At 44.4% G+C, this 23,561-nt stretch overlaps 2 protein-coding genes across 5 annotated transcripts in view; both read left to right on the top strand.

Moving 5' to 3' along the window:
• XRN1 (5'-3' exoribonuclease 1) overlaps positions 1–5,807 on the top strand; it is a 58,743-nt gene extending 52,936 nt beyond the window's left edge. For 3 of the 4 annotated variants that reach the window (XM_019491769.2, XM_014602842.3, XM_014602841.3), the window contains exons 39-42: positions 1,116–1,229; positions 1,327–1,444; positions 1,872–2,032; positions 2,659–5,807. In XM_019491769.2, the coding sequence (XP_019347314.1) occupies positions 1,116–1,229; positions 1,327–1,444; positions 1,872–2,032; positions 2,659–2,913 (648 nt within the window). In that variant the 3' untranslated portion in view covers positions 2,914–5,807. The remainder of the gene's footprint in view (positions 1–1,115; positions 1,230–1,326; positions 1,445–1,871; positions 2,033–2,658) is intronic. The other variant, XM_059730991.1, reaches the window with a different exon arrangement.
• A 10,511-nt stretch (positions 5,808–16,318) lies between these two features.
• Positions 16,319–23,561, top strand: part of GK5 (glycerol kinase 5) — a 64,270-nt gene continuing 57,027 nt past the window's right edge. Inside the window, exons 1-2 of the mRNA XM_019491819.2 lie at positions 16,319–16,526; positions 22,987–23,080. Coding sequence (XP_019347364.1) covers positions 16,386–16,526; positions 22,987–23,080 — 235 coding nt within the window. The 5' untranslated portion in view covers positions 16,319–16,385. The remainder of the gene's footprint in view (positions 16,527–22,986; positions 23,081–23,561) is intronic.

The following is a 23,561-nucleotide window of genomic DNA, read 5'->3' as shown; positions in this document are numbered from 1 at the left end:
AATCTAAATGTACTCTTTTGTTTGCTAGCCCTTGAACTGGGGGGCCTGTAAAAGATGCCTTAAAGCTGCTCTTAGTGATAAGAATGGAGATGGCATCAGGACCCATAAAATAGCAGTCTTCTCCTCAATTGTTTGTCTGTTGCAAAAAGAAAAAAAAATTATTCACCTCTCTCTGTAGAAAAATAGTCTTTTCTAAATGGGTGATTGTCTTGCTCACCTTGCCATCCTTGTAGCCAAAAATTTGTTTTGAATTGTTGCATTAGATGGTTGGTTAATTATTTATAAATGCCATATGAGAGAAGTCACCACAGGCACAGGAACCAACTCCTCAGAACTAATACACATCTCAGCTTTAGCTGATACTGGAAGAAGCCTGCCCAGTTTCTCTCCAGTTACAGTATTTGTATTTCTCAGTTTTGTAAGAATTTTGTCATATTTTAAACTGTTTTGCATCTGAATAAATTATTGTCTCTCTGATATGTGGTAATGATTGTGCCTGTCTTAATAAGAATGGAAAAAGTGCCCTATTGGGTCAGATCACTGATCCATCTAGCCCATTATCCTGTCTCCAACATTGGCAGAAGGGGATGCTATACAGGAAGAGTACTGAACTGGATGTCCCTTGAATGATCTGTCCCCTATTCAGAACCCCACCCCAGTGTACACCATTATAGGTGTTAAGATGTTAGAGGAATCATCTCCAACCACTCTGTTTAGTAGCCATTATTGGCTCGATCATCCATTAATTTATCCAGTCCCTATTTGAACCTGGCAATGCTGTCTGCCTCCACCACCTCATGTAGCAATGAATTCTACAAGTTAACTGTGCATTGGATTTAAAAAAAAGTACTTGTTAGTTTTCAACCCATCATCTACTAATTTCAGCAGGTGCCCCCTAATTCTAGTATTCCTCCCTCAGCTTTCTCCTTTCCAAACTGAAGAGTCCTAGCCTTTTTATTCTCTTTCAGCATGGCAACCGCTTCACTTAATCTTTTCCTTCAGCTCTGAAACTCTTTAAATCAGTTTAACAATAATAAATTGACTGAATGCCGATTGCTTGAATGTGCTATATAAACACTCTCTCCTGAAAACACCTCTTTATCTTATTTTCCTAGACCATGATGGTTTGTCAGGTAAAATTATCCAATGGCTTATTAATACATGGACCTCAGTGTCAATCTGAAAGTGAAGCCAAGGAGAAAGCTGCCCTTTTTGCTTTACAACGCTTGGTGAGGATGGCAGTCTCTACAGAATTTTGATATCTTTGCCACCTTCTGTTGCATTGAGCCTGTTATTTAATCATATATTTATTTGTTTTTAAAACAGAGTTCTGTTGGAGTGAACTTTCCTTTGCCGCCAGCACCACCAATGTTTTCAAATTATCAACCTGTTGGAGCTTCACTATCACCTGGATCCGTTCCTCCAGTCTTCACACAACCCACTGGTAAGTATTTTAATTAATACACTGCAAAGCTTTGTAAGCTTGACTGTCATCATACTATCTTGTTAAGTAACACAGTTCTCCTGCCAGAAACTGCACTGTATATGCAGTTTTTACATCAGTAAAACTGCGCTTCTTCCAATTTAGCTTCTTTTGCTCCTAGTGGTGCTAATTCTACCATCCCAACATAAACTGTATCTTTGACGGTGTAGCAACATCCATGCATAGAGCATTCTGCAGATGTAGTATTCAGATAATGGTAAAACAGGATTTGTGTAGCTGGTGAACTTAGCTAGAGGGAGGAATGTTGTAATATGGGTCCTTAATGAAAGAATCAAAGCAAGGGGGAAAATAGGGTGTAGGTTACTCTGTGTTTATCGATCTGCCCATCCTGCTTGGAGGGAATAATGGAAACCGTTTATTTTCACAGCAAATATAATGCCCTCATCATCTCACATGTTTAATCCAATGCCATGGGGAGCTCCAGTGCCAATTCATGGCAAACCTTACTATCCTGGTTCCTATCAAGGGAATATGCCTCTTACGGGAACTGTACCAGTTGGTACTCACAACCAGTTTATACCTCTGCAGGTAAGTTTGATGGGCACTGTCTCATCAAAAAATAGTAACGTTTAGTAGAAATAGTTTACACATAGCATTTCTGTCCAAAATTAATTTTAAGACAGTATTAGCCCAGCAGTGCTCTTTTGCCCCTCAAACTGAATGTGTGGCATGGGGCCAGTCCATGAACTGGATTGGTCCCCACACTCCAGGATTGGGCCCTGTGTACTGCCTTCACTCAGCCTTGCATTCCAGAATTGGGCCTACACCACCCCCTCCCTGCCCTGTGCCCCTGCCCTTCATGCCCAATTCAGCCCTGTGCTTCCCTGCACACCCGGATTGGCCCTGCACTTCCCTGTGCACCTAATCTAAAGCATAGGGTCACACTATTTGGGCTGCAGGTCTCTGCAGGGGCCCAGAAATTTGGCAGCAGGGGAGCAGCAATTAACGCTGCTTCTGCTTCCCCACTACCAAATATGCAGCCCTGCAAAATCCCCCTGAGTAGGATTACATAACTCCACAGGCCCAGTCTAGCCCATGGATTGGGGATTGAGCACTCATGTACTAACTTATTCTTTTTGCATGATTTTATCTTGGTATATTTTGTAAATTTTATAAATTTACCTTCTCTTAAATAATACTTATTTGATTTAAAGGTAACTAAAAAACGGGCTGCTAGCAAGAAAAATTTCGAGTTCAAGGAGTTCCAGGTTTCTCCTCAAGCTGCACCAATAAAGAATGAACAACCAATGTCTTCTGATCATATTCAACAAGATAATTCAACAACTTTAAAAGCTGCTCAAGACAATGTAGCTATGTCAAGTGTTCCTCATAGCAAACCAAACGCTTCCAGCAAGCGAAAAGCAAGAAAGCTGGCAGTCAATTTTGGCGTACCAAAATCCTCAGAATAAATATGGTAGCTAGATTGATTTTATTTTTAATTCTTCCCATAGAATTATCTTATAAAAAGTTGGAACGCACTATTTAAAAAGAAAGCATTTTAAATATAATAGAGTGAGAGAAAATGTCAGTTAGGCTTTTCATTTAAGACCTTGAATTAAACTAACAAAAGCTCGGAAGTTTTGAATTAAGGTCACCACACCATCCATTGTGCCTAAGTCTCTGAACAGTGGCTTACATATTATACCATGTGCACAGCAATAATACAGTGGCCACCCAAATTCAGAATTGCCTTGTTTTTGGAGTAGGATTTAAGGGCAGTAGTAAGTCAGGTGTTAAACATTGGCTTAATATGATCTTTTGTATTTTAGCTCCTTTTTAATGATAGGAAGAAAAGGATTTTATTTAGATGTTACTTTCATATTGGCTTTCTGGATCATTATGATCTTGAAGCAATATGATTAGAACTGAGCTACAGTGGCACTGCCAGATTTGCTATAAATTCAGTAATTTCTGGGTTTTATGCCAAAGGGTAGCAATTCTAAAACTGTCTGAATTTAAATATTATTAATGCTTATAAATTTTGTTACAGGGTGAGTTTTATTACATGGCAAAATCAAAGGGTTGTTGACAAAACCAGAGTAAATTTATGCCGTAAAATTGGCTTAAGAACACATTAACTGCAAATCTATTTGCAAATGGAAGTCCTCACTTTAAAGTATATTAATATATGTTGCTAGCTATAATTTTTTTATAATATGCTTCTTCTCTGCTAATTAACAAGCTCTTAATGGACATCTCCAAAAGCCACTGAAATCCTGAAATTTTCTAAATTATACAATGAGCACAAAGGTGTCTTGTATGTATAGTATAGTAAGCAAAATTATGCACATCCTTCGAGTTCATTTCTCTCACCTACAATTTTCCCTGTAGAGACTATAGTAATTCGGCATGAATTTTTGTACATTGTTTTGTCTGTTAGCTGACTTTTTATATTTATTTTAATTACTTGATAAACTATATGGTGGCAGAGGACATGCTAAATTGTCCTTGTTAATTTAGAGTTCCAAACTTATTCCTTAATTTCCACACAAAAAAATCTTGACTTGCCTTTTGAAAGGAATTATCATTTCATCTTCATACGTTATGCAGCTAATCCATTTAAAAGCAAGGGAAAACTCAGAGGACCCTGTGCTACTTTTGATCCATGTATACAGTGCTCATTAACAGCAATGGGAATTCTGCAGATCTAAGGTAAAATTTGTTCTAAAGTCTCAAACTTTGGTCTGCAGATATTTGGATATTCAGCTCAATTTTACCTTATTCTAGCCTGCCCTAGTAAAAATAGTTTCCCTATAAACCCCTGTAGATTTAAAGGTATGTCAGACCTTAATCTTCAGTCCATGTTCTCTAAGCAGATTTCACATTGACCATTAAAATTGGCATAATTTCTTTAGTTTCTTACCTTGCTATTTTTCCAAGGTTTAAATTCTTTACTTTCCTATAGTAGCATCCAGTTTTCTTTGACTGATATTTCACTTCATAGGGCTTTTTATTCATTACCCTAATCAGTTTTTGTCTTATTTCTTCTCTCCTACCAGTGAAGGGTTTTTGATAGCTGTTTCTATCCTTCCTATTCTGTCCTAGAAATAGCATGGTCTGAGGAATTTTATTTTGCATTTTCTATCTGCATATATGTTGTCTTCGCCTCTGGTACTCTAAACTTTTTATAACTGTCTGTACACAATCATAAAACCCTATCAAGATTTTTTAGCTTTGAGTGTCTTGAGAAATGTTCTACCAAGGAAAATTTGACCTTCACGATGTATTGTTACTTCTATCAAGGAACCAGGTCTATGACATCATATTGACACTGGTATACATATTTCTCCAAATTTGATTACCAGACATTAGATTTCCAGTTCCTTGTACTATGATTTGAGTGCCAGGGGAAGAGAGGATCTATTAATGTCCCCACAGTGATGAAAATTAGAATATGTTCTGATCTAAAAAGAGGTTCTAATCTCCCTTAAAACCTTGTTTCATGTGTCATTCCCTAGGGTTGCAGAGGTAGTTGATGATTGGCTAGCTTGTAATTTCACCAAGTATACAAATAGCTAAAGAAAGTTTATGAAGGACACTATTCCAATGCCAGTATATATAGCCATTTTTCCCCTGTGAAAATGGTTTCTGTTTTCAGGCCAAGAGCTGAATCTTTTTTCTACAGTCACCGAAACTGCCATACCTGATTTGTCTAATATGTGGTTCTACATCTGCTGTGTACTATAATATGTTTCGCATGTGCCCTTATTGTTTATTTTATCTTGATTTTATGTTCTGTGAATTACTAAGTGCCCAGCTGACTACTTTTAGATTTCACATGTCCTGCCACCTGTAATGTGTACATCAACTATGCCATGCCCTTGTTTCAACTATTTTGTTTTATATTTCAACTGTACAATTGTTTAATTCATAAAAAATATAACTTTAAGCATTCATTTTTTCTCATAGATATAAAGTATTTTGTAAGTACTGGAATTTTTCATTAGATCTTATACAGAGCAGTATTTTATTAAAAATTCAAAAGGGAAGACTTTTACGTGTGCATTTTTGTAGCTTGATTTTTTTAAAATAACTTTTCATTGTTTACCTGCCAAGTGAAATGTTTTCAATTTGCATATGGATGGATACAAAATGTATTTTTTGTGCTGTTTAGTGTTAAGTTGTGCATTTGCAGATTTTTAGCATGTAGTTGCACAAATGGTTGTGCAGAGATGCTTTAAAATATAACATACAACAAAGAAAAAATAATTGATAAGATGCTATACAGAACTTTAATTCAATAGAGTAATTTTATAAATAGTGTCTGTGTCTGCCTGATTAAATATGGAAACTAGAAACATTATTTATCTTCACTGCTTTATTTTGCTTAATATGCTTAATATATGGAAATCAGCATGCGCCAAATCTAAAGTTTTAAGTTTGGTAAAACCCAGTTTCTCTGATCCCAAATTCAGTTTGTAGGGAATTGTTTCTTAGTGGTGCCTCTCCACCAGTCAGGATAATGAAGCCATGAGTTTTCAGCTGTTAGCCATCTGACATATAAAATAACTTGAACTGGTTATTAGTGTGTTTAAAGCTTTTTGAGCCCTTGCTGTCTGATAGGCAATGAACAGGAAAGGGGCAGAGGCAGTCAGTCTGTTGTAGGAGAGCACAGTGACTACTAAAAGCAGGTAGATATTGGTGGCTGATAGATGAAAAAAGATCCAGTAATAGGTGCTTACTGGCCCCAGCCAGCATGCACCTCAGTATGAACCTCAGGGGGGTGGTTCTTTCTGGCCCTGACCACGAGGAGCACGGGGTGCCTTTTGTCCCTAGCTTGACCCTAGACCAGTGACCCTAGGTCAGCATCTGGAGCACTGGTTAGGATTTAGAGCTGTGATTTACCAGGGTCTGCCTAACTAGGGTTAGGGCTAAGGCCTGTACATATTCTGCTAGGCTAGAGTTAAGGACAAGGCTACTGGGTGAGGGTTAAAACTGGGACTACTAGAGTCCTCAACTCCAGAGTTGGGGGCATAGGGAGCCCCTTGATCTAAGTTGTGGACTGTGGCCTCTAGGTATTATCTGACTAGGGTTTTGGCTAGGGCCATAAAGTCCTGCCTTGCTGGGTGAGAGCTGAAGCTGTTAGGTGACCCTGGGCTAGGGTTAGAGCTGGACACTAGGGTCTGCCATGCTAGGTTCAAGATTCAGTGGGGTAGGATCCCCTCCATGCCAAGTTTTAGGCCTGTGGCTGGTAGGGACTCCCTGGCTGGAGTTAGGTGTGGTGCAGGTTATAGCTGGGGCCAAGAGGTACTGCTGGTCAATGGTCAGGGCACTTTCATCCTATAGCTAAGTAATGCCGTGTATGGTTCAGGAAGGCACCTCAAGGGAGGACGCAAACCAGTGAGCACAAGCTAATAGAGGGTAAATTCAGGCTGGACATAAGAAAAAAAATTCTCTGTAAGGGTCACCAGAATCTGGAACACACTCCCAGCAGAGGTGGTGCAGTTGCCATCCTTGGGAGGTATTCAGGATGAGACTGGACAAAGCACCCTGTTGAGCTTGTCTGAGCTCAATAACTTCCTGCCCATGGCAGGGGACTGAACTTGATGATCTTGCAGGTCCCATCCAGTCCTTCAATTCTATGATGGTTCAGCAGGGTCTTCTTTCCAAGAGTGACCTGAGAGGCACTTGAGGCCCTGTGTGGGGTCTGGTAGTGACTGACTAGTGTCTAGGTCTCTATCACCCAAGCTTCCAGGAAAGCCTCACCCCTGGCTTGCATGCTGTATAACATTTGTAAGGCCAGAGGTAGGTACTGCTTGCTTGCTTCCAGGCAGAACCTCAGCACCCTCACTGTGTCTTTAGATGCAAAAGGTGCATTTCACAGTCATTCAGCAACTGGTAGTAGAGTGACCATGCGTCCAGGCTTGGCTGGGACAATCCTGGATTTCATAAGCCTGCCCCGGCCAATTGGTGAAAAGTCCCAGAACAGAGGCAGCTGAGCAAGGACACAGGGTGCAGTCTGGCAGGGAGGTGGTATGGCATAGTGTGCCAGGCAGGTGGGTAGGCAAGCACTGCTGCTGCTGTGGAGAAGGAAGGTGGGCAGATTGGAGCAATGTCCAGCCCAGCCCACCCCCCACTTCTAGCTGCAGCTCAGGGGGAGCCAAGCTGGGCACATATCATGTTGCTCCACTCCCTGCTAGACTGCGCTCTGTGGCCCTGCCCACCTGCCTCTGCCTTCAGCAGCACTGCTAATGTGGGATAGAGGGGGGGCAGTATCCCAGATTTCCTTAAAAATAATATGGTCACCCCATAGTTAACTCCATGCTGGTGTCCCACACAAAGCTTCATAAATCAAGGAATGGGTAGATAGAAAAAATAGTACAGTTAGGAATAGTCACCCCTTCTAGCTGTATGCTAATTCTCCCTGTGTCATCATGAAGAGCAGGCTAGAGTTCCTAAAGACCCTGGCATCCTGGACCTTATTCAACCACCAAGTAATCATGTTAATGAATCAACTTCAGTTGTGTATGGTGTACAATAAAGAAGTATCCTTTATGGTTCATACTCTAGTCTAAACCATGATGTACTGGCCACAGGATGGCAAATGCATGACCTCAACTGCCTTTGCAGTTCAAAAACTCCATATGGACAAATCCAGCGTTGACCTCTTATGGATTGGAGAATCTGATGAATTGTTGTGCTAGCACCTTCTGGATGTTACAGCATACCTCCCTGATAGCTGACCCAGCCATGCATTTGCCTACACTGAAGTGGTTGATGACAGACAGGCTGTTGAGGCTTATCAACTTCTGAATGGCAACTGTCACTCATTTTTCTATGTTTATGGCATCCTCATGCTGATGGTATGCGTTTGGAGTGACAGAGCCAGCTATACTGTATATATATTCTTAAGTTCTGTCACTATGGGTACTGACAGAAATGACATTTTTTTTCATTCGATCTGGCCCCTGAAAATGCTCTACAGCTGTGACTTAACACAAGAGCATGGCTGCACAATGCTTAAAAAATGGCCACTTGTGTGAAAGAGTAACCCTTGTCTAATCAAGGGTTGAAATTAATGTAACAGACTGAGATTAATGTGTTCTGCTTAAGACTGACTGAAGGAACTTCTGTACAGTTCCCTGAGAGAGATGTCATACCCCTAGTCTGCCACAGGGAGGAGGAAAGAGTCTCCTCCCTGTGCAGCCATGGAAGTAGGACAAGAGCAAGTGTTCCCCTGCCCACCAGGAAACAGCTGGCTTTCTGAGCTAGTGGACATTCCTGTGTTGTGGGGAGGCAGGGCTCAGGAAGTGTGCCCCCTCCCCACTGGTGCCATGGTGCACCAAGGAAATTTTCCTGCTTGGAGGGAAGCTGGCCAGGCCCCCACCCTCCCCAACCTGTTCACTGCCCAGCTGCACCCCCAGCTATCCAGGCTGGGGTCCAGGAAGGGGCTCCTGATTCAGGCTGGGGCTCAGAACCCATCCTGCGGCCCACCTGTCATCGCTTCTTCAGTGAAAGGGGGGTGCTGTGAGCCCCACTGCCATGGGGGGCTGACTCAGCCACCCCTGCTGGCATCCTGTGGGATGCTGGGCATGGGTCTCATGGCAGTGGGGCTCAGATCTCACCCCAGTGCTGCTTCCTGACAGTATGCTGGCTGCCAGGTGCTGAAAATTGCCAGAAGTGGCCTTTGAGCTGGGGTTGGGCTGAGTCAGAGCCCAGCACAAATGTGGCCCCGCTGATGTCCAGTGGGGGTTCAGGCCCAGGCTGGGGGGGTCAGAGCCCATCCCCCTGCCTACCTACTCCTTGACATAACCTGGCCAGGATACCCCCACACTCTGATCACTGGCCCCCAGGATTCCCATCAGCCCCTGCCAAGGCGGGCAGGGCATGCTCATGTGTGGCTGATAGAGGACAGTGGTCATTCACCAGAATGGCAGGATTTCTCACAATCAAGGGATAATTTTCACAACGAAGGGGTGATTGCTAGGAGCTTCTTCCAGAGTTTGAGTTCACTGACCATTTGAGACCCTGGTCCAGACCTAGTACTGGCTTCACACAGCTGCTGATGGAAAAGCAGGCAAATGCTGAGACCCACACCTTTGCGAGTACCATGTTACTTCCAGCAGTCCTTCCTGGAAGCTCCTGCTGTCCTCTCTGTATGTCCCAGCCATCCTGAACCACGCCATGGTTTCCTGCTTCCCACACACAAACGGGGAGACCCAGGAGCTGCGGCAGGTCCTGATGATTGTGCTCTCTGACTCTCGCCATAGGATATGGTACATCATGCTGAACCTGACATGGCAGCAGGAGGCCCTGGAATGCGCCAACATACACTGAGCCATCTGCCCTGCCTCTGCATCCCTGCCCACCAAGTATCCAGAACTGTTCATCTGAATTCCTCTTGGACAAAGATGAGGGCATCCTGGATGCCATGAATGTTGGGGTACTCTAAAGCCACCTCAACACTTGAGCACAGGGTCTGGGCACACCCCATCAGCACCAGTTGATGAGAGCAGACTGCCTTTGGCATGTGGGATGACAAACTCTGGTTCCAGTCTTTCCATGTGCGCCAGGACACCTTCATGGACACCATTGCCTGGGTGGCCCCCACATTGCATGCCAGAACATGGTTGTGTAGCAAACTCTGAGTCCAAAGAAGCAGGTGGCCATTGCTATCTTGAAGCTAGCCACTCTTGTCAATCTCTGCTAAACTGCCAACCAGTTTGGTGTTGGCAGGTTCATAGCTGGAGAGGCTGTCCAGAGGTTTGCATGGTCATCCAAAATGTCTGGACAAACCATTTCTTCCACCTCAGCCCCCAGGAGGTGGCTGGGCTTCCCCAACTGCACTGGGGCTGTGGACAGTTCCCACATCCCAACTGTCTGTCCATCACATGGTGCCTGGACATTCATAGACCACGAGAACTACTACTGTCATCCTGCAGGACATCATTGAGAATTACAGGACTTCGTAGCTTTCTGGATGCATGCTGTCTTTGATTGTAGTAAACTAGTTGTTAGATAAACTGTTAGGGTGAAAATAAAGCTGAGGTCTTTGCTAAGATTTCATCAACAGAAAAAGGTATCTCTATATGGTGTTGCAAGGTCTGGTTTACTGAGGGAAGCTTAATATGAATGTACTGTGGTCTAGGAAGGCCAATACTCTCAGGGGCTTTAGAATCAAATCTATTTTCTGCAAAGATAAATATATTTTTTGTTCCCAGTACCAGGACCAGTATAAATTGTATTGTGATTTCTACACTTATTCTGGGAGAGCTAGCTTACCCTCTGCTGCCCTAGTTTATGAAGCCTTTTAGCAAACATTAGAATTGGAGGAAAGGGCCTGTTTAACAATACCTTGAGTAGCTGCTCAATACAGTGTTATGTATATTTGGAAAACTGAAGGGAAAGTGGAAGTGCCTCATGACAAGACTGGAGGCTGTTAAATAATATTTACTGTATCTGCTTTATGCAGTACACTTCACCGTGATCTGCACAGCATCTGTAGCAGCAAGGTGGAGAACTTTAATTGATGGGTGATGACAGAAGTGGAAAGACTCTTGGAATGTTATGAACAAAGAGGTGGCTCTGCTAAAAAGCACAGTATGTTTGGGATGCAAGGTCAGAAATAACTAGCGCTCTTGCTTTATTATTACTCATTATTCATATCACCATCCTCCATAGGAGCCCTAGTTGAGGACCACAATCCCATTGCTTAAGGCACTGGAGAAACACAGAAGAAAACAAAAAAGATGGTCCCTTATAATCAAAATAAGGAATGGAACAACAGGTGTATTCAGACAGATGATGAACAGAAGGAAACTGAGACAATATTGGTGGGTACACATGTGCATTCCAATTGTTGTCAAATTTTGGGTAAGCACCACGATAAAGGAACATTTTATGGAGATATTTGTAGAAGAATAAGTGAGTTTTGCAGTTATTTACAAGGAATTTCTCCAAGAATGAAGGGTTGTATGTGAAAGTAAAAAGGTGCTTGCATAAAAGCTTAACAAGTGAGCAAGCGAATAACTGCCACCATGTGCCTGTTGGAGGTTTGGGACAGATTATATTGATAATAAATGAAAGATACTATTTAGGATGGGGATAAACTGTGTAGACCCTGGAAAACGAAGACAATAAACTTATGTTTGAGGCAACAGAGAAGAGAACAGCAGTGGAAGGAAGCAAAGAGCTAGGGAAGTTATCTTCCCAGCAGCATTCTGGATGGATGAGAGGCTGGATGTCATGAACAAAGGATCTTCAGGATTTAGACAGTGTAGATATCAAGATCTAGACAAAGGTCCAAGTTATAAATGATGCCCAGGTTGTAGGTCTGAGTAACAGGTGATGGTGTCAAGATAAGGAGAAGGTTTTGGAGGGAAAGATTAAGAGGTCTCTGGCCTGAAAGCTACAGTGACCAGACAGACTTAGATTTTAGTTTGGACAGATGTTTTTTAGGCAGAAATGTAAAGACAGTGTTACAAAAACCAAGGAAGGACAAGATTTCAAGAAAAGGAACATAGCCCATGTTATTAGAGGTAGTGGCATAAATGTATATACCTTTGCATAAGGATTATACTGTGCATTATGCACAGATTTTATTTTTCAGTAAACCAAGTTGTAAAGAATACAAACCTCGATTGAATATAACAGCACAAACTGAAATCCAAAGGAGATGAATAAATGTGTTTGTACTGATGAAGTAACAAATATGTATGCAAGGCTGATGCAGACATAAGATTACTGTACTGAACTTATCCTCTTTCTTTTTCACTGAAGACTTTGATAAGTCTTCTGTCTGGGAGGCCTAGAAAGTGTCAGATTCTGAAGGAAAAAGAGAAACAGCCGGAGTAGTTATTTTCCCAGTTCTAGCTTCCATATCAACAATGATAAAATGTTGCTTTCCCCTCAGTATTGTAATGTCATTCCCACAGGATCATCCTATTTTAGAAGGAGATAGTAACCTGTTTTTCACTTTACTCCTTGTTCACATCCCTATATCAACACTGGCTTGGCAATGCAGTGTTACAGTGGGGCCTATCCCCCCAAAACAGAGGATTTTTTTTTCTACAAAAAAAATCAATGGGCAAATTGTGATTGTGAATCTGTGCCATGCTGGCATTTGCCAGCATAGTGCTTCCAGAGCTTGTGCAGGAGTACAAAACACCACAATGTACATGACCCTCCAAAATTTGCATTGCCTTGAAATATGTATCCCAAAATAAACCATTGGGTACCAGGAGCTACCAGGGGGTAAAGGTGGCTGATCATATCACCTCCTCATGCTGCAGCAGAAACAGTGGAACTCTGCTGCCACTGCCCCAATGGGCCTCAATGGCCTGTTAAACAGGGAACCTTTTTCATACATGTATATATAACCTAATGGAGAAAAGGCATGGAGCATTTTTACCTTAGTGTACTGAGTTGAGACTGTACACTATACCTCTTCAACCTGAAGATTACCTCAACTAACCAATCAAAGTAAAAGCTTCAGTTCCGTGTTTCCTCCATATTTCTACATAGATATCTATTTTGATCTAAAAGCATATTTTTTCAAGGTAGTGAATGGTCATATTTGTAAATAAGAGACAGGCTAACTATTCTCCTTTTTGCAGGTTGCCTTTAGTACATATTTAGAACCACAATTTAAACTCTAAATAAAGTTACTTCCTTACAAATTATCAAATTTGCTTTTGCTAAACCATTAGGCTGACTTCTACAGCGTGTATATAAAATATTATGTTAAAAATTATTATTAAGGATCTCCGTGAAAGATGCTATAACTAGAGGTGCACCAGTCTAATATCAGATCGGCACTGATATAAAGAAAATTGACTGTATCGGAAATCGGCTTATAGTGGCTGACAGTGTGGCCAATAAACGCCCTGTGCATGCATGCAGCCGCAGCACAGCACAGCACATAGGCGGCGAGCACGGCCCAACATCAAGGAGAGCTGTGTGCAGATGGTAAGTCTGTTGTGGTGAAAGGGGAGGGAGGAAGGAAGGGGCGTGGAGGGCAGATCAAGGCCCCCATGGTAAGGGTGGGAGTGGGGCTGGGGCTAGCGCTGTCCAGCCAAGGCAGGGCACTACGAGAGATGGAGCCACGGTTCATTCGGGGGTATGGGGGGGGCTGGCTTCTGCCACTGCGCGCACTCCAGGAGGGCACGGAGGGGAGGGCCTGTGCCCCCAGATCTACGTGGGGCAGGGCAGGCTGCAGCTGCAGTCTGGGGCCAGGCTGTTCCTGGCGTGGGGAGGGCAGCAGTGGCAATGGGAAGGGGGGTTGGCGGGGCTACAGCCCTAGCCATAGCCCCCCTCCAAGCACTGCCACCACCCACCCCAGCCTGCAGCTGCAGCCCGCCCCACCCCAATCAGGGGGGCATGCCCCTCCCCCTCCACCCTCCCAGGGTGTGCGCAGAGGTGGGAGCCACCCCCCCGCTCTCCATACCCCCCGGATGAGCCACGGCTCCATCCCATGCCCCGCTCCACCCTTCCAAGCTTTTGTGGTCACATTTTTCACTGACCCTAATTGAAACAGAAGAAAAAGATAAAAGTAAATTTTGCTGCAGTATGCATTTTTTAAATCAGCACCCCAAATTATACTGTCTGATTGAGAACAAGTAGGCATTTCTAGGTAGGTATTCCAGTTGTACTGTGAAAATTGGGAAACAGGACAGATTCTATCCCTAATCCTACTAACCACTCTAAAACTGAAATGAACTTTTAAAGGTGTAACCTTCTAAAGAATAAGGCAAGTAGCACCACTGACAACTGACTTTGGCCCAAGACACTTTCCATGAATTCTTGTAAAGGAAGACTTCAGTGTGTCAATAATTAAGATGAGTGACAAAACCCAGGACTACCCACTGATATTCAATCACAAAATATGTTTTTGTAGCTCTGTTGTGCCACATGATGATATGTTGTATAACTGAAAGCTGGCTATTCTTTCTTTAAATGGCATGAAGCAAGGGTGTTTTTTGTGATATCATTTTTTTGTCAAACTATATAGTTAGGAAAGAGATTAAGCAAGCTTCTTCAAGTCTGCAAAAGACTTTTAGCGCTGGTGATTGCATTTTATGTTTTAGAAACCTGCCAGAGAGGAAGTGTTTACTTAACCAGGGCTTACATTTTGTCTGCATTTACTTAGCATTTGCTTTGAATCTTACTTTACCAGTATAGTTCCTGCATACTATTTTGTTATGTAAGGAAATAAGCTGCAATCCTTAGGATCCTAATTGTCTGGTGGTTTAAATGAATTTCATGTGCATTAATCTAGACTGGCAGAAGGTAGGGCAGGGTGGCATCTTAGACTAATTGGTTCAGAAAGGCATAAACTTTCATAGGTAGCAAACCACAGTAGCATCACTAGGGGTGGGTAAATGGAGCACTAGCCTCTCCGAATGCTGATTTAAGAGGGTGCCAGAATGGACATCAGCAGCGTGGTACTGAGTCTCTGGTGCAGGTGAGACTCATTGCCCTCCTCCCCATTCCCCCACCCCCAACTCACCTCTGCTACTTAAATTTCTGACAGCTTATTTCCATGCTAGGAATGAAAAGTTCATGCCTGTCTGAATCAGGTTATGTGAAACCAGACATCATATTGAGAGAGCTCTCTGTCCTGGGATGGTACAGATGTGCAAGTCCCACTTCAACCACCTGTGAGGTATTGGAGGGTAAAAACAAATGTCTAGTTTATCCCTGGTTTAATTGTCCCAAGCCCTGACTCATTAAAAGGGGCAGGGGGCAGACTTTTACATATGCAGTTTGAATAGCAAATAAATTAGCCACCCTGTTCCCCTTGTCCTAGGGAAAAAAAACATTGCCTTGGATACTTCACAAGTGCTTAAACTGGGGCAAGGGGCTTGTACCATGTATAGGATCCTGCAGTAAAAGGCTTTGTCCTGGCAGAAATCTGACACTTGCCAGTCGTGGTCAGTTCGAGTTAGCTGCCAGTTGTGCTGTGGACAAAAGGCATACTTAAACAACTGTCCTGCTTGTGTTTTGATGTTGGACAATCAGACCTGGGATAAGCCACACGACTGTTTCTAGCCCAAGATGACACACTTCCCTAGGCAGCCGTGGCTAATTTGAGTTGATTGTTATTCATGCCAAGGACATGAAGGGCTGTCCTTGTTCTTTGTCCCACTTTTTGACTTGGGTCATTCAGAACCCCGTTCTGTTTGTGCCGTTTGTTCCTGTGGTGCCACCCTGCTCTGCTGTCCCCGCTCAGATGAGCCCGTCTCCCTGTCGCGCCCCGAGGCCGGCCGCGGCTCAGCAACAGCTCGGGCCGGTTCTGCAGGATCCTGGTGCCAAGGGGCTGGCGCAGCGGCCTTTGCTCCTCTGTGCCGAGGGCTGGTGGACAAAGCCGCTTGTGTGGGAGTTGCTCCTAAAACATCTGACCCAGGGCCTCGTTACACAGTAATCTCGGGTGGCTTCTCGGGCTCTTAACTCCTGTATTGCCCACACATGGGCACCCAAAACCAGCTTGAAGCACTTGTTGGGCAGCTCACACTTATGCCACTTCAGGGCAGGATTATCCCCGATCCTCATACACGAAGGTGCCATTACTCCAGGCTGCTTCTCCGTGTAAACGCCCCTGTCCCCGGCTGGCCCGGGCCGAGCACCCTGCCCTGGGGCGGCTGCTCCGCGACTGCTCCCGGGCCCTGCCAACCTGGGCTGCGGCTGCTCCGCAGGGGCTCCCACCGCTCCCGGCAGCGGCTGTGAGGAGCCGCCAGGCCCTTCCCCGCAGCCGGAGCCCGCCGGGGGCGCCGAGCCAGGGCCGCGGAACCGGAGCGGGCGGCGGCCCCGTTTCCGCCCGGCGGGCGGGGCGTGGCGGGGCGGGGCGGGGCGGGGCGGGCCGAGCCGAGCCGAGCCGAGCCGCCTCTTCCGCGCCCGGCCGCGGCGGTGGTGCCGCGTGCTCGCGTGGTGCCCCCGTGCCGAGATGCCGCGCGGCCTGAGGGGGGACCCCGCTGCCACCGCCGCCGCCCCCGCGTACGTGGCGAGCGTGGACGTGGGCAGCACGGGGCTCAAGTGCCGCATCTACGACGGGGCGGCCGCCGTGCGCGGCGCTAGCTGCCAGGAGGTAAGTGGGCCGGGGGGCAGATCGCCACTGCGGGCCGGGCCGGGCTGCCCCTGCCGCCGGCCCCTCCCCGCTCTGGAGACGGGCCCGTGCTCCCCGAGCCTCCCCCCGCGCTCTTGCTCAACCCCAACCAGCGCCGCCCTCGCAGCAAACCTCCCTGGGTTCCGGCTGGTGGGTGCTGACACCCGGCGATCATCCAAGCGAAATAATCCCCAGGGTGGCCGCTTCAGCCCTGTTACTTGGTTAGGTCCGAGGGCTAGAAGCAGGCGCGGCAGTGCCGCGCAGGAGGCGAGGCCCGGGCGTGGGATGCGGTGAGCGACTCTGGTACGCAACCCAGCAGCGCCCTCTCCCCTCCAGGGAGCGTGGCTTGTGGCGCTGGGTTAGGCTGGGTCTCCAGCTGAAAGATGTTCAGGGTAGTGTGGACACCAAACATGTGAGTGGGAACATCTCTGGCTCCGTTGGTTTGAAGGAAGAACAGGAAAGGATGATTCTGCCATTTTCAGTGCGCCAGCAGAGGGGTTCTGGTCGAGGGAGAAAGATCCCACAAGAAGCGCATTGTGTTGTTTGTAAGGAGATGATCATGCTTTGTAATCGTGACTGTCAGGTATCGGGGTTGTAGCCATATTGGTCTAGAGGCAAAGGCAGTCAGGACTGGTGATCATAATAATATAAAAGTAATTAAAAGGTATCACCTCTACTACGAGTCCTAAATGCCTCAATCACGACTGTCACTCTTATGACTACTGCTGATTCTGGAAATCAGTTTCCACACATAGGGCTCAGGAAGTATGCCAGGGCAAGTTGACTGTGGTTTAGTCAACTTCTGGTCCAGTTCTGAAACGGATTCCTTTTTAATACCCTTGGGTAAGTCATGTAATATTATTTCCTTGCTTAATGTACAGATATGGCAATTATGAAACTATAATGCCTCCATCAGAGTGGCATTGTGATACTCAGGGTTAGGGAAAGTACTCGGATGTCCCCAGATGAAAGGTGCTTTACAAATAAATAATTGTACTTTGAATTAGTGATTACTGTTTATTTTCAGTGTAGTATCTGAACAGAGATGTATAATTGACATTAAACTGGGGTACTCTTAGCTTTTGTGATGAAGAATATAGCTTAAAATTGAAGCCGCACATAATATTGATAGGAAAGTTGTACTTTTTTCTGGTGGCTGTGTTGATGGTCCAGAGCAGTGGGGGCCAACCTTTTTGACAGGCATGCCACAAATTAGCTCAACACCCTTCTGGAGTGCCACTCATCCCCCTTCTGTGCCCAATCTGCTGCTCTGCTTCTTGCTCCCTAGTCTGTACTCCTTGCCCCATATCCTTCCCTGCTTTCTGCTTCCTGTCCTGTGCTCCTGCTCTGCTTTTTGCTTCTTGACCTGTCCATTTATGTGCTGCCTCTTCTGTGGTGTGCTGTGCTCTAGACACAGGGAGGCTGCCTGTGCCACTGGTGGTACTCATTGTGCAGGTTGGACACCCCTGGTCTAAAGAATAAGCAAAAAGGCAAGATTTGTGTGGCAAAGTAACATTTTGTATCAGATTGACTTTTATAGTTGGGAGGGATGTAAGGCACTTCCTGGCAGAAAATGCCCTTCCTGAGGCCTGAGAAAACAACTTATAGTACCTCATTGCAGAAATCTTGCTTCTTGTGTAATAATAGTGACAGGAGTTGCTCAAAAATCGGCATAAGAGAGAGAGGCTGCCCTGTTTTTCTTTTGAAAAGTCGTACAGGTTGGATAGAAGAATCTCTGAGCCTTATATAATCCTAGTTAATCCTACCAGTAATATACAGACAGAACTTGAAGTTCAACTAATTGCTGTGCTGTTAGTTTTTCAGACATTTTAATTCGTCTTTGGAGGAGGGGAAGGTATTATTACTACCCTTTTGTTAGACAACTACCTAAGAAGTCATATTTTGGACATCAACAGTTTCCATTAAAATGTCAACCAAACATGTCCAGTTTAGGTATCTAGCTTAACCCTCTCTGGAATGTTTCTTGAGGACAAAATTATTTAAAACGGATTGAACAAGGATAATAAGTCCTCCTTTAGGCAGTAGAAGGAAAACAAATGGAAGTGCAGGACCCCTGCTTAACACCTCGGGACAGCTATTAACTGACATTCAGGAAAAAAGTGAACTCTCAAATGCCTACTTTGCTTTGGTATTTCACCAGACCAAGGGAAAAGTCAAGCAAGATAAGGTTCATAGGGGACATGCTGGGATTGACAGCCTCCCCACTGTGGATGCTGAGTGGGTGCAATACCAACTAGTAAAGCCAGACACTTATAAGTCAGTGGGACTGGAAGGACTTCATTGAGAGTGCTGAAGGAGCTGACTGAGTTATCGCGGAACCCCGGCAAAGCTCTTTCAGAATTCGTGGTGCACAGGGGAAATCCCTGATGATTGGAAGGGGGCCAACCTAGTGCCCATCTTCAAGAAGGGGAAGAGGGAGGACCCAGGCAACTATAGGCCAATCAGCCTAACCTCTATCCCAGGGAAAATCCTGGAAAAACTCGTTTAAGAATCTATGTGCGATACACTCGCAGAAGGTAAGATTCTGAATGACAGCCAGCATGGCTTTGTCGCAGGTAGGTCTTGTCTTGCCAATCTCATCTCCTTCTACAACCAGGTCTCTCACCACCTGGATATGGGAGATGAGGTAGACGTTACATACCTAGACGTCTAAAAGGCTTTTGATCTACTATTGCATGATATCCTTGTGGGAAAACTGGAAGATTGTGGGCTCAGCTGCTCGATAGTTAAGTGGTTGGGAAACTGGCTACAGGGTAGGATCCAGAGAGTTCTAATGAATGGATCTGTGTCTTCCTGGTGCGAACTGGCCAGTGGTGTCCACTGCTTGGACTGGTCTGTGCTTGGACTGATGCTTTTCAACATCTTCATCAGTGATTTAGATGGGAGAGTTGCTGGCCAAGTTTGTGGATGACACCATGTTATGGGGCAGTGTGGTCACGTCAGAAGATAGGTTGCAGATACAGGTGGACCTGGACAGGCTTGAGAGTTAGGCAGACTGTAACTAGATGAAGTTTAACACTTCCAAGTGTAAGGTCCATCTGAGGGCAAACAACCCTCAACATACGTACAGGCTTAGTGGTGACAGCTTGACTTGCACCACGGCCCAAACGGACCTAGGGGTAATGATTGATCATTGCATGAATATGAGCCGTCAGTGTGAGGCGGTGGTCAGCAGGGCAAACAACACACTGGCATGCATCAACCGATGCATCTCATGTAAAACTAAGCAAGTGATACTTCCACTGTACTCCACTCTAGTGAAACCACAGTTGGAATACTGTGTCCAGTTCTGGGTGCCACACTTCAGCAAGGACGTGGAAAAACTAGAGAGGGTCCAGAAAAGAGCCATCCATATGATCAGGGACTTGCAAGGCAAGCCATATGAGGATAGGCTGAGGGACCTGGTCATCTTTAGCCTAATGACGCGAAGGTTAAGAGGGGGGATAGCAGCTTACCACTATATCAGAGGAGTGTATCAGGAGCTCAGTGAACAACTGTTCACTAGGGCACCCCAGGGGAAGACCAGGATCAATGGATACAAACTCCTGGAAGGCCGTTTCAGGCTTAATACCAGGAAGAACTCCTTCACAGTCAGGGTGCCCGGATTGTGGAATAAACTTCCTCCAGAGGTGGTGCAGTCACCTACCCTGGAGGTTTTCAAGAAGAGACTAGACAGTCACCTCGCTGGGGTCACCTAACCCCAGTTGTCTTCCTGCCTAGAGTGGGGTGGCTGGACCCGATGATCTACAAGGTCCCTTCCAGCCCCTAACAGTCTATGAATCTATGAACAACTTTAGCTGGTCATTAGTGAAAAATCTGTGACTGGACTGTTGAGGTTGAGAGAATGTTTCTTCTGCCTGCTTTCTAGGCCTAACAGAGGAAAAGCATATGTTTATTTTAAGTTTGGCATGAGATACACTGGCAGATTAGCATGGGATTTAGCATTTTACTTGGTAGGGAGTTTTCTGTGACTTTTCAAAATCAGTTTTGTCAGAGTATACGGATTTGTTTAAATGGAAAAGTTTCATGGAATAATTTCATGAGAAGAAGTAGGTTTTGATGAACTTAGTCGACTCCAAAATGAACATGAGTCGTCAGTGTAACGAAGTGATAAGTAAAGCCAACTGCACTCTTTCATGCATTAGTAGGTACATCACAAGCAGGTCCAGGAAGGTGATATTTCCCTTCTATGCAGCAGTGGTGATACCGCAGCTGGAGTACTGCATCCAGTTCTGGGTACCACACTTCAAGAGGGATGTGGATAACCTTGAAAGGGTCCACAGGAGGGCTACTCATAAGGTTAAGAGCCTCCAGGTAAGATCCTACGACGAGAGATTGAGGGACCTGACTCTCTTCAGCCTCCGCAAAAGAAGGGTGAGCTGGGATCTTGTGACCATCTACAGATTCATCAGAGGCAGGGAGGGCAACAAGGAATAGGGAATGCTCTGTTTACCGAGGCACCCCTTGGGGTTACTAGGAGTAATGACCATAAACTGACAGAGAACAGATTTAGATTAAACATTAGGCAAAATTTCTTTGTGGTGAGGGTTGCCAAAATCTGGAATGGACTTCCAAGGGAGGTGGTGCTCTCCCCTACCTTGGAGGTCTTTAAGAGGAGACTAGACAAGCACCTAGCTGGGGTCATCTGACCCAAGCACTCTTTCCTGCCCAGGGCAGGGGATGGGACTCAATGATCTACTAAGGTCCCTTCTGACCATAAAAAATCTATGAAACGTCTAATGACCTACAGGGGCAGGTTCCCAACCTCTGAGCCTCTCAAGCTCACTTGGGGTTCCCGCAGCTCCATGCTCTCAGTCAGGGGTGGTGCAGTCAGGAGTTTCAGAAATGGACATCCCAGGCTCAATTTCATTTTGAAATGTATTGTTTTTAAAGAAAGTTTCTACAAATTTTTCCTTCAGTGGTATTTTTTTTTGACTGGCTTGCTTTTATTCCAGAGGGTAACAATTTTTTTTTAAATAATTTTGGAAGCTACAATTAGCATGTAACATCTGACTCAAAACAATACTGCCATTTTCTTACTTTAGGAAACTCTGAAATTACAGGAATAAATATAGTGAGAACATTCCTCAATATTTTAACCAGTTGTTTAAAACGAAATATGTATGCTCTAGGTACCACTTATGAATTTAGTGACTGGAATCTGATGCAACAAACAAAGTGAACTGGCTGAATGGTATCTGGCCTCTGGTAGTAGATAGAAAGTTCTTTACAGTCTCTCTCAGACCTTCACAAATGTTTACTATTCACAATTCAAAACTGACATAAGTATGATTGCCAAGCCAGCCAATTGACCGGTCACATTTGTCTAGCCTATTATTTGATCTTTGTTTATTTGTCAAATACTCTGTGAAGTCAAGAATGTTATTGTGTAGGTGGCACCTACCTTTTCTAGTGCATTATGGTGTCATCAGTTTGCAAGGGTGGGAGGGAGGGCTGGTCCTGCACGAGTGAGGATACATGCACACACTCCATTTAAGAGCAGGTCTCTCCGTCCTCCTCTCTCCTGAGCTCTTGCAGCCTTATTTCCATTCTCCCCCTGCTCTACATCTCCCAAGCCATGTGAGGCTGCAGAATCTGCTCTATGCTGAAAGAGGAACCAAAATGAGCAATATACAAAAAGGTGATTTGTCTTTTATAGTTGCTGTGTGCGCTTTGTTGTTTTATTTTGTAACTGGTTGGGCTGATCCTGGGATTCTGGGGCACAGGGAAAGCCCAGGGGAAGAAGAACTGTTCAGTCTTGAATATTTTATAGTTACCTAACATCATTAGTCATAACAACTCATTACAATTTGTAGAATTTAATGTCATTGTTTTGCAATAACAGTTAACTATTTAAAATTAGCATAAGTATTTATCCTGTTGAAACCTCTCTAACCTCTCCTTACTGTTCCAATTTTAGTATGAGTCATGCTGAAGCAAACAAAATTAATACTTAAAACACTTTACTAGTATTTGATCAACTGAGCAGTAAAATATTGCCAATAATTTTTTTACTAGTCAGATACCCAGGCCTAGAATTTTTATTTCCAACTTCAGTTAAAGTCACTGAATTTTGTATCACCCTTGTATTGTTTCTTTCTTTCTTCTCAGTTCTCCAAGCAGAAATTCCACCTCGCTGTAGTGTAACAAAAATTGTAATTCTTTCTGCTTTTACAGTATTATTATAATCAGGATATGACTTCACTCAGTAGAATGTCTAAGTAAAGCTTTGGGAATGAACCCTTATATTATGTGGACTACTACTAAATAAGAGGCTGCAAAGGAGCCAGATCAATCCCTAGGGTGACTCAAGTGATGTCAGTAGCGTTCCTGTTGTATGCACAGCAGGCACCCCCACACTTATATTGCTGTTACTGGTTTGAACTAATGTTTGTAGTGATGCTATACTTTTTGTAAACAGATAAAATCGCTTCATCCTCGCCCTGGCTGGGTTGAATTAGATCCTGAAGTTCTGTGGACTCAGTTCACTGATGTATTAAAAGAGGCTGTACAAGGTAATTGTTTGTGAAACCACACAATAGTGGAAGAGGTTTGGTTTTGTTTGTTTTTTTTTGTAATAACGAAGTATATAATATACTTAAGGCTTATTGATGGCCTCAATAGGAAACTGCAAAATACTTTTATGAATTACTTGGGAACCTGAAAATGCAATTTTGCAGAAAAAAGATGTTCTTTCCTTAAGCATATGTTTGCAGTACTGGGCCCACTGGCAGGCAGCCAGACAAGATAACACTAATTTTGTTGACTGTGTCTGTATAGTCTTTCAGCTAGATGTGATTTTTAACCTGACCTGTTTTCATAAAATTCTGCTCTTGGAAGTATGTATTTAAGTCCCAGTGAAGCAAACAGATGCCCCCTTTAATGGTATAGCTGAGGACAAAATTTATGTTTTTAAAAAAATGTGTGTATCAGAAAATAATTTCTGGAACTGTCATTTTAATTTGAACTATGCCAATACATAATAGATATTCTAAC

Source organism: Alligator mississippiensis, chromosome 7 (genome assembly GCF_030867095.1).
Source record: "Alligator mississippiensis isolate rAllMis1 chromosome 7, rAllMis1, whole genome shotgun sequence".
In the NCBI taxonomy this organism is placed as follows: domain Eukaryota; kingdom Metazoa; phylum Chordata; order Crocodylia; family Alligatoridae; genus Alligator; species Alligator mississippiensis.
This window is presented reverse-complemented; position numbering and strand designations above follow the sequence as displayed.